Source organism: Callorhinus ursinus, unplaced genomic scaffold (assembly GCF_003265705.2).
Source record: "Callorhinus ursinus isolate GAN/ISIS: 27379988/994484 unplaced genomic scaffold, GSC_fseal_2.0 scaffold8, whole genome shotgun sequence".
Taxonomy (NCBI): domain Eukaryota; kingdom Metazoa; phylum Chordata; class Mammalia; order Carnivora; family Otariidae; genus Callorhinus; species Callorhinus ursinus.
Window position 1 is genome coordinate 21224491 of NW_027397070.1, and position 11810 is coordinate 21236300.

The following is an 11810-nucleotide window of genomic DNA, read 5'->3' on the forward strand; positions in this document are numbered from 1 at the left end:
TTCTCTCAAATCCAAAGACTATCCTAACACCATCTAACACTTCACACTTCTTCATCTCCCTCAGGTCCTCTTTTCTCTGTATAACTAACTTAAATTTCATGGTCCCCTTATACACACACCTCATCTGCTTTGTCCTCTTCATTGTAGTTGAAAAAATTACAATCTTGATAAAATCCAACTCCCTGCCTATTCCCCAGCAGCACCTATGCAGGGCTAAAGGAAAACTCAAAACCACATTGACTGCTCTCATTTAAGTTCATGCTCACAAGTCTCAAGTAGGTCCTTAATGTTGCACAAGAAATCAAATTTAGGCATAGACCATTTACTCTTCCACTCTCCTGTATTATTTAAACCTCCACCTCCTCAAACTTTAATACCAGTTTCTCATGCTCACTTTCAGCTGATGACTTTATTGTCCACTTCAGATTATTTCTTAAATCATATAACACTGCCTATCTTCTTGTTTGATTTATGATGTTTATGTTCCTAGCTAAGGCCAAAACTTTCACTTTCAGATTCTGTTCCCTCTCAAATACTCAAGGGTATCATACTACCAATTTTAGTTTTTCCTTCCCGACTGGATCAGCCCCAATAGCAGACAAAAATGTTCTTCCACCATACATTAAAAACAATAAAGTATACATATATGTATATTAAATATATATATGTATATATTTAAGTAGGCTTTAGGCCCAACATGGGGCTTGAACTCAACAGCCCTGAGACTGAGACTTGCACACTCTACAGCCAGCCACCCCAAAACTATTTTAAAACCATACTTTCCATATTTCTTTCCTCTCTTCAAAGAGTTGTCGATACTTACCACTGTCAATTTCTCTCCTTCACATTCTCTCTTGAACCCTTTGAATCATGTTTTTGATCCTATCACTCCACCAAATCCCCCCATCAAAGCCACCAATGACCCTCATGTTGCTAAATCCAATGGTTAAATCTCAGCCTTCACCTCACTTGACTGATAGCAGCATTAGATACAGTGAAAGACTCCTTCCTTAAAGCATTTTGTTCTGGGGCACCTGGCAGGCTCAGTCGTTAAGCATCTGCCTGCGGCTCAGGTCATGATCCCAGGGTCCTGGGATCAAGCCCCGCATCGGGCTCCCTGCTCGGCAGGAAGCCTGCTTCCCCCTCTCCCACTCCCCCTGCTTGTGTTCCCTCTCTCATTGTGTCTCTCTCTGTCAAATAAATAAATAAAATCTTAAAAAAAAAAACATTTTGTTCTTTTGGCTTCCAAAGTATCACTTCCGGTTTTTCTTCCTCCTTCTAATCTTCTTGTGGTTCATTTATTTATTCTTAACTTCTAAATTTTGGGATGCCTCAGGACTCATCCTTGAATGTTTTCTCTTTCTACACTTACTCCTTGATGATCTCACTTAATCTCTTCAAATACCACTTAAGTGCTAATGATTCCCAAATGTATTTTTCTCACCTGGATCACTTCCCTAAATCCCAACTAATTTTTTTCAACAGGCTAATCATATCTACACTTCAATTTTTAATAGATATATCAAAATTAACATACAAAAAACTTAATTACTGGGCACCTCCCCGCCCTGTCTATCCCATTTTAGTTAAATTACTCCATCCTTACAGCTACTCAAGCAAAAAAACCCAGAACCAAACAAACAAAAACACCCTAGAGGTGGTTTTACATTTTTTATATCTTTATAAAAGATATATAAAAGATATATACCTTTTATATCTTTTTAAAAAGATTTTATTTACTTTCTTTATATAACTTTTTATATCTTTACATTCCAAACCTTTGTATCTTTTACATTCCACACCCAGTCTATGAGCTCTTCCTTCAAAATACACCCAGAATCCAACCACTTATTATTTTTACTGCTACCACTAAACCAAACCAACACCTTATCTCACCTAGATAAATGCACTATTTCAAATTGACAGCAAGTGGTATTTTTAAAATATGTCAGACCTTCACATTTCTCTGCTCAGAACCCTCCACTGAGTTATTTGCTCACGTAAAAGCCCAAACTCTTACATTCACCTATAAGGCTCTACATTATCTGTATCTGTCCCCTCCTCCCCACTTCTGTCCACTCACTCTATGATACACTAATCTCATAGCTGGTTCTTGAATTTTTGAGAAATGCTCCTATTCCAGGGTATTTGTATCAGCTATTAGTTTGTCTGCATCATCCTTCCCAATTCTTCCAATATTCTATCTGTATCTATCACCTCCTTTAATTTTTTGGCTCACATGCCATCTTCTCATTGAACCCTATCCTGACCACCACATGGAAAACTGCAGCCCACTCAACTCTCCCCATCATCCTCACTCTGTCTTTTCTTTCCGTAGCACTTCTCTTCTATTGTACTATAAAAACTATTTAAACCTGTCTCTCCCACCACCTAAATATGAGCTACTTACACAAGGATTGGGACTTTTGTCCATTTTGTTCACTCTTGTATCCTGAGTACCTAAAACAGTATCAGACACAATAAACACAACACATCATAGCTTTTCAATCAACACATAATAAAACTAACCTCTTGGTGAATTGTTATCTGATTGGGATGATCTGTTATTTTCCTTTTCTTCGCAGACGTAGGTATGCTGCAATACTCTTTTCTCAGCTCCTTTAGGAGTGAAAATTTTGTTTTCACTTTTTGGTGGTTCCAACAAACTACAGTTTCCTGATGCTTGTTCTTGCTTGTCACGCAGTACTTTTTCTTTCATTCTTTGAAATATTTTTCCTGGTGATTCATAGTTTGCTTTATTTTTTAATCTATCCTTATTGGGCTTTATAGCACTGATATCAAGAGAGCTGTTAGAGGTGGTAGCCTCTGCTAGCATGGTGGAATGAAATATATTTTTATTATTAAAATTTGTCACTTCTCGAAAATGATTCTTTTTATGGTCATTCAACGTTAACGAGGGGTTGTGATATTTTGCCAAATCTTTTACAGGAGTAAGCGTGCCTGCAGGAATGCTGTCAAAAAAGATTGCATGCATGGGCGTATTTCTTCTTTGAGAAGATGTCTCTGAAGACAAATAAATTCCTGGATGTTTCAAAGGTGTTGCAATCATCTTGATAAACAGTAGAAACAAATTTTCTCTAACAGATAATTCACTTAAACACAATATTCAGGATAGCAGACCTTCAGCAGGGGCCCAGAGGAACCTGTAATTCAATGTGAAATCAACCTTTATCATGCTTTGGTGCAAAAAAGTTTATTTGCTTTCCATAACAATATTATTCTAATTAAAAGGCTTAACTGGTTCATAACAACACTGGATAATCTATAGCTCACAAATCTAAGGCTTTATATTTTTGTTAAAGACTCATTTTATTATTTTAGATGAACAGTTTGGTCTTTAAATTTACTTCTCTAGAAAAAAGCAGTATTCACCAAATCATCTACTTAGTAACTATAAAAATTGAACTTTGAGTATCTGATTTTTAAACATACTTGAACCTCAAGTCCTGGAGGTTCCAATCCAATATCTGCATCAAAAAGCATTAAATCTGCATATGGCACTATATTAGACTATAAAAGATTAAATTTCACAAACATCGCTTTTCCTTTTAGGCACTTAAATTTTAAGGCAGCCGCTATGATGATACATCCTAATGAAAGCTAAAGATTCACTCAAGTTTTTAGTTAAATAATTCCCAATCCTGATTTTGTTATGCTGCTGAACATTTTAACTATGAGGTTTTGGTTGAAAAACTCTCAAATCAAAAGTAAACTATACTCATTATGATTTTTTAAAAAATTAATGCTATTTAGAATTTTTAGAGGAAATCATGTATTTGAGCATACATGGTCTTAGACTTGTTTTAGCTTGTTTTTATAAATATATTTTATTTCCCACACCTATAAATGAAGATTCTAGGTGATGAACCATATAGTTGTGTTTTGTAATACTTGATAAATAAATAAAACATTTCCACCTAAGGAGCTTGGAACTTACTAGTTTCAACTTACTGCACCTCTATTGCTGAATTTATAAGTATTCTAATCAGTATATGACATCATATAAACAAAAAGTGTACCACAGAAAATCAAGTATCTTTAAGTAACTTGTGTGAGAAGTATGCAAGTTAAAAATTCAGACACAAATAGCATTTTATCCAATAGTTTATAAGAGAAAAAGAGGAATTATTCCTCAATAACAAGAGCTGACAAAGAAGGCTATCTTGGCAATCTAGTCCTGTGACACAAAAACTACTGAATTCTTCCACAGAATGTTAATTCAGTAAATATATACTAATAATGCATAGATTTATGTGTTTGGCAATGTGCTAGTGATAGGAATCCTGTGCTGAGAGTTAAAATACTCATTAGTGGTTCACTTTAAACTCTCAAAATAAAAAATGAATAAATTGGGACAACTGCACATTAAAAATTGGCAAAGTATGTACAGGTTCACATAATCTCAATTCCTCACAACCTAATGAAATGCTCAACAGTAAGTATAAAATGCAAATAAACTAGTCGAACTGAAAACAGGCCCAATCTGTAGTAGACAAACATTACTGTTTTCATCTAAAGGCAGATAATTATGGACCCACTGAAAGGCTCGAAGAACCAGCATATAACTCCTCCTTCATGTTGCCCAACCTCTTCCCTCCCAATTCAAACATGTAGTAGGATGGAGGTGAGTAGTCAAGATTCTGGAAAACCTCAAATTCCACCCCCTCCAAAAAAAGACACAGAAGATTCCTAGGAGCCCCTCCTTCCTACTATGTGATGAATAGCAACTCAACAGACACTAAAAGAGTTGGCAATAGTTGTCTGTGGTTTCAGTGTGGTTGGTGGAAGAGAGGATGTAGAGGAAAAAAAAAATTACCTAGGATTTTGACCATAGAGGCTTTGCAGAATAGATACAGAAGCAAAACAGGAAATCACCAGGTAAAGGCCAAACTCTTAAAGCCCCATTCTCCTCCTAGTTAACAGAAGAGTAAAACAAAGAAAACATGATGCTCAGACTCTGATGGAAGAGACAGATGTTACAGGATGGGGATTCAGTAACAGGTATTCCTCAGGTTGAGGAAAAGAGTATCCTGAAGGCCAAGCAAAGGCTTAACCTAACAAATGGAGGTCACTAACAAGTAATTGTTAGTTCCTTCTTGGACTAGAGAAGAGAAGGTGAATTCTAAAATGGTATGCTTGTGCTTCACTAACTGCTTAAAACTATTTGGAAAATCTAATTGTTGCCATTTATTCTGAAAACTGACAAATGCTGATGTACTAAGAAAAAAATTGCTGGGGCGCCTGGGTGGCTCAGTCGGTTAAGCGACTGCCTTCGGCTCAGGTCATGATCCTGGAGTCCCGGGATAGAGTCCCACATCGGGCTCCCTGCTCAGCGAGGAGGCTGCTTCTTCCTCTAACCCTCCCCCCTCTCATGTACTCTCTCTCTCTCATTCTCACTCTCTCAAAATAAATAAATCTTTTTAAAAAATTGCTATTTATTTAAAATAAAGACTCAGGCGTGAGAAAACCATTACATGAAAAAGCTAGCTATGAGCACTTTATAGTGTATGTAAATATATAGGTAAGGCTAAACAACTGTTTTTATCATGGATATGATTCTAAATATAACTGTTACTCTTCTTCCCAAAATTACATGAAAAGTTCTTCTCGGAATTTACTATAGTGGTAGCAGTAATAATAATAATAATAATAATAATTATTATAATTATAATGGAAAGGGTAAAAAATTCCAAAGCATACTAACCAAAACTGGGAGGTGGAGATGGGAAAAAATGAGAGAATTTTAAGTTAATTGGCAAATGATACACTTGGGGGGAAACAAACAAAAAACCCCAGCACTTGACATACAAAAGAATTGATTCAACTCAATTACTATAAATAACAATCAAAGTGACCAAGTGAATCAATTTAAAAAAATGATCAGCACAGAAAATGGCCAGAAGGCATGAAAGGCAATTAATAAAGAATACAAAAAGCCACTCAGTGAGTCAAATGACACTTCATTTTACTAATAAGCGAAGAAATGCAAATTAAAACAGTGGGTCTTCTTTATCAGATTGGAAAAGATTAATTTCAAAATATAGGTGTGCATGCTATCGACTACGAAATTCCACTTCTAAATTTTTTTCTTACAGAAACTACATTAAGAATGCAAATCTGTAAGTGATGCTAACGGTCAATATTTACTGCATGTACATCAGACACTACATAACCTTACAGCAATTCTGGAGAGTTTTGAAGATGGGGAAACTAAGGCACAGGTAGTTAAATAACCTGCCCAAGGTCCCACTGACAATGATTAAGAGCGGGACCTAAGTCTGACTTGAAGGCCTGAGTCCTTAAACAAGCACTATACAGTTCACTGAAGTACTGGACAAATTATAAACAATTTAGATCTCCACCACTATGGGACGAAATTCTGCTACATCCATACAATTGAATATTATGTATTCAATAAAAAGATATATTCCTGAATATGTACTGACATAGAAAATAGCTAGGATATATTAAATAAAAAATGAAGGAATAGAAGACGTACAATTGCATTGCTGTAAAACACATGAGCATAAGCACGGGGAAAAAATCTGGAAGTGTACCAAATTGTGAACAGTGTTTAACTTTTAAGAGTGGGAGGAAGGGGCCCTCCATTTTCTAAATAATTTTATTAACATCTACCTATGTTTGCAACCAATGTGTAATTTAACCAGAAGAAATGAGCTCGATGGATCAATTGTTCTATAGCACCGTGGACCATGGGGTCCAAGGGCAGTGATGCACACAAATCACTCTAACGTAAAAGTTTTTTACTATAAGTGATTTTAGAACAAAGGCCTAGAGCGTTCACCGTCGAAACGAATCTGAACGATAGTAGACACGCAACAACTATGTACACTACGAATGAGCAGTTTTGAGACCCCTACCAATGCCAAAAACGTACAAAAGCCCACGCGGGCCGAAAACGCTGTGGGGCTGGGACTTTCAGCGCCAGAGGGGACCGATGGCAGGAGACGAGGGGACCGGGGAAGTTCATACCTTGGGTGAAGGGCCTGAAAGAGCTAGAAGGCGGCAGTCCGGGATTGGCTTCGCGTGGGGTCAAGGCTCGCGCCTCTGGCCCAAGTCAGCTCCAGCCCGCCGCAGCCCGGCCTCAGGTGACCCTCACTTCCTCCGCGAGGTTCCCTGACACCCACAACAGTTTCGGAATTCAAATTTGAAGAGCCCGCCCTCCAGCCAGCCCCTGTTGGCGCGCTCAGGAACTGCGTCACCGTGCGACTCGAGAAAACGGGGTGGCCCCTACCGCGCGGACAATGAGCTGTTTCCACAAAAGGAGGGTACCCCAAGCTGCCAAGAGTACCGAAAGCGCCGCTCTAGTCTTCTGCAGAATTCGTTTTGTTTTCAGAGGGCGCGCGCCCCTAACGGGTTTCGCCGCTCCTCCCGTTATGCTCTGCGGCAGGAAGGATTACGTCAGATGTCCTTTGCGCTCTCCTGCGCTACCGCGGTTTTTTAAATTTGGCCTTTCTCAGCTACCCTCCTCCCCTACGGGTTTGCTAGCTGGTGGTGGTATCTGTTGCTTACCGGTCTGAAGAAACAGCTTTCCGAGTACGTTTGAAAGAGCTTTTAGTTTTCTATGGCCGTCTCATTTGAGAATGAGAAGGAACGTTTTGTTCTTGAGAGTATAATAGACAATGCAAAGTTATACTTGCAATGGGATGTTTAATTTGAGCTGTTTCCCCAAGAAGTGTGATGTTTTCTGAACCTGATTTTATCGAATCCCAAAAGCTTTAATCTTGACGACTCTGTTGCAAAGCAGTTTGTGACAGTGCACTGAGACTGAGCCCTGCCAGTGATGCTCTACTCTAACCACCGCGGATTATGGTGCATCCTTCACCTTAGCGCCTTGGCAAGACGCATTCGCTGGCTGGAAGCATTGCATAGGGCGCCATGTTTCAGTCTTGGGGGCGGAGAAGGAGGAGCCAGAGGAGTAACAAATGTTTTCAGTTCTAAACCCCTTCTAGCTCTGATCCAGCATCTTCTCTCCATTAACTCCCTCCCCCTCCCCAACAAGTCAGCATGGGACAGGAGAGTTCATTGTATTCCTCACCCAGGAAAATTCCGCAGCATCCTAGAACCATATATCTCGCATTTTTCCGTTAACACTGGACTGAACTGGTTGTAATGGATTAATTGTTCAAAGTGACTTTTGCAATCCCCTCGTCTAAATCCTGTTTTCACTAAATCTTGTGCACGTCGAATATTCAGAGTTCGAAATATAAATCTAAAATATGCAAATAAATGCAAGTAAGGAGAAGAAAACAGTTGAGGTGAGGAGAGGAAAGCAAATCTACATAAATAAAATGAAGTTTCTGTCTGTGCAGCATAATGAGAAAATGGCTGGACATGAATTTGCACCAGATTTTTGGGAAAAGCTAGACTTAAGATATCTGCTAAGTGACATGTATGAAAGCGTATGAAATGCACATTGTGTGAGAGAGATTTGAGGAGATAGGCATTCATATTCCAAAGCATCTGAGATAGAAATATGAGAGGTCTCTATGCCTGTTGTGGAGATGGCCATGGCTCACACTTTCAGTGTGTGAAAGTCTATTTCTGAGACACTCAGAAATATAAACTTTTATTTTTTAAATAATCACTTTTCATGTGAAAAATAACTAGTATATAGCATGCTCCAGGGTGAACAGCAACAGCTATTGATATAAGGATGACTAATGATTTTCCAAACAAAACTGGAGGAAACAGTTTGTGGATAACCAACTATGATGAGAAGCCATACAAGCAAAGGGACACTTCATTTGTCCATTGGGACATCAACATAACTGCCCTGGATGGGCCTTCCTTTAAGGTTCAGTCAGCCATTTGTGATAATCTGTCCAGGTTTAAGTCTGTTACTCATGGGAACACATGCAGACCCACTTAGGGTCCAAAGGACAGACATAGGAGGAAGGGAATGGTAGCCTCACACTGTGTGGGAGCTGCTGCCAAGGCATTTGGGTCTGCTTAGCCTGGAGGAATATTCCCAGGACAATGGTAAGTTCCAGCAGGGTACTAATTGACCATATAGCATTTTGCATTTTGGGGAGAATTAGAAAAAAGATGCTCTTTCTTCAAGGCCGAAAGCTCTCGAGCAAGGGTGATTTGTACCCCCACCCCCCAGCCCTGGCGGGGCATTTGGCAATGTTTGGAGACGTTTAAATCATAAATACCACGAGTGAGAGGGATGCCACTGGCATCTAGTGAGTAGAGGACAGGAATGCTGCTAAACATCCTACAATGTGCAGGACAGCCCCTCCACTACAAAAAATTATCCAATCAAAAATGTCAATAATGCCAAGGGTTGAGAAATCCTACAGTGGTAAACCCTGAAACAGGATTTTAGATTCTTTTCACTCTCAGTTGTGTTTCCCTTATGTAAGGTGCAACTATACAATCACTACTGCTGTGTCTGGGCCTGGAGGACGAATGAGGATGCAGTCAAAAGGGAGGTTACCCAGGCTGTGTGTGTGTGGGGGGAACCCTTCAGTAGAAAAAGCTGCCAGAGATTGCTGTGTAATAGAGACAATACTACAAACATATAAACATACTACAAATTGTAGTAAGTGCTATAAAGATATATCAGGTTAGATCCTGAAAGAAGCTGTTGGTAAGATAGAGTTAGGAGTACCAGAGATTTATTGGGAGATAAAGCCTGTGAAGGTTAAGGAGAGGAAGAAGGATTGGGCCTGATAAATCTTCAGATTTTGCTATATATCTGACATTTGTGGAAGAAACGGGGGAAAGGAAGCTGAATCGGGCAGAGGGAGCCTAAAATTGCAATGCAGATTTGACAAAGTGTTGGCTAACCCAACAGGGAGACTTGGGGTAACCCATCAGAGGTGTCCTAGAGTGGGCAGAAATGAGCAGATCCTGGAATCCATAATGGTGGAGGCTGCCTGGGAAGAAGATGGCCTTGACTCAAAGGCTTAAAAAAACTTTTTTTTTAGGGGAGCCTGGCTGGCTCAGTCAGTAGAGCTTGTGACTCTTGATCTTAGGATTGTGAGTGTAAGCCCCACATTGGGTGTAGAGATTACTCAAAAATAAAATCTTTAAAAAAACACATTTTTTAATTAAATTTTTGGAGATTGAGATGTAATTGTATAACATTATATTAGTGTCAGGTGTATGACATAATGATTTGATATATGCATATATTACAAAATAATCACAATATGTCTAGTTAATATCCATCAGTACACAGTTAAAATTTTTTTCTTGTCATGAGAACTTTTAAGATCTACTCTGTTAGCAGCTTTCAAATATACAGTAAGTATTATTAACTATAGTCACCATGCTGTACATTACATCCTCAGACTTACTTATTTTGTAACTGGAAGTTTGTACCTTTCGACCACCTTCACCCATTTTACCTCTCCCCACCCCTGCCTCTGGCAAATGCAATCTGTTCTCTGTATCTGTGAGTTTGATTTTATTTTGTTTTTAGATTTCACATAAAAGTAAAATCATATAGTTTTTGTCTTTCTCTGTCTGACTTATTTCACTAAACATAATGCCCTCAAGGTCCATCTATGTTGTTGCAAATGGCAGGATTTTCTTCTTTTTTATGGCTGAATAATATTATATTGTGTGTGTGTATATATATATACATATATATGTATATATATATATACTTCATCTGTGATATATATATATCAATCACATCTTCTTTATCCATTCACCCTCGGTGGTTGTTTCCATGTTTGGCTATTGTTAATAATACTGCAGTGAACATGGGCGTGCATGTATCTCTTTGAGATAGTGATCGCCTTTCCTTCAGATATATATCCAACAGTAGCATCCTGGATCATATAGTAGCTCTATTTTAATTTTTGGAGCAATCTCTGTACTATTTTTTTTTAAGTGACTGTGCCAGTTTACAATCCTAATAACAGTATACAAGTATTCCCCTTTCTCCACATCCTTGCCAACACTTGTTATCTCTTGTCTTTTTGATGATAACCATTCTAACAGATGTGAGGTGATATCTCATTGTGGTCTTGATTTATATTTCCCTGATGATTAGTGATGTTGAATGTCTTTTCATGTACCTGTTGGCCATTTCTTTGTCTTCTTTGGAAAAATGTCTATTCAGTTCCTCTGCCATTTTTTAATCAGATTGTGGGGTTTTATTTTGTTTTACTTTGCTATTGAGTTTTATGAGTTCTTCATATATTTTGGGTATTAATCCCTTATGAGATATATGATTTGCAAATATTTTTGCCCATTCTGTAGGTTGCTTTTTCATTTTGTTGATGGTTTCCTTTGCTGTGCAGAAGCTTTTTAGTTTGATGTAGTCTCCCTTATTTATTTTTGCTTTTGTTGCCTTTGCTTTTGGTGTCAAATCCAAAAAATCAGCAGCAAGACTGATGTCAATGAGCTAACCACCTATGTTTCCTTCTAGGGGTTTTATAGTTTCAAGTTTTACGTTCAAGTCTTTAACCCATTTTGAGTTAATTTTTATAATTTTGAATTAATTTTTGACTTGATTTTATGGGTAAGATAATGACCCAGTTTTTTTCTCTAGCATGTAACTGTCAATTTTTTGAAGTCAAAGGCTTTAACAGATCCTGAAGGCAATGCAGTTGGAAGCTGTTAGCTAACTGCACTCCTCATAGAGCAGTGGCACTTTTTCATGAATGGAGATCAGAATTTCACACTTCATGGCTGCCACAGAAGGACAATTAAAAGGCTATAATAGGAAGAGTTTATTTTCAGTACCTTTTGATTTTTTTGCAACCCACAATAAGAAATATGTTTTATATTGTAGCTAATAAATGCAT

At 38.2% G+C, this 11810-nt stretch overlaps 1 protein-coding gene across 3 annotated transcripts in view; it reads right to left on the bottom strand.

Annotated features, from left to right (window-relative positions):
* MIS18BP1 (MIS18 binding protein 1) overlaps nucleotides 1–8110 on the bottom strand; it is a 47356-nt gene extending 39246 nt beyond the window's left edge. For 2 of the 3 annotated variants that reach the window (XM_025870120.2, XM_025870119.2), the window contains exons 1-2: nucleotides 7015–8110; nucleotides 2530–3164 (exon numbers count right to left, since the gene is read on the bottom strand). In XM_025870120.2, coding sequence (XP_025725905.1) covers nucleotides 2530–3070 — 541 coding nt within the window. In that variant the 5' untranslated portion in view covers nucleotides 3071–3164; nucleotides 7015–8110. Of the gene's footprint in view, nucleotides 1–2529; nucleotides 3165–4837; nucleotides 4934–7014 lie in introns of all 3 variants that reach the window. The other variant, XM_073895158.1, reaches the window with a different exon arrangement.
* Nucleotides 8111–11810: the final 3700 nt, after the last annotated feature.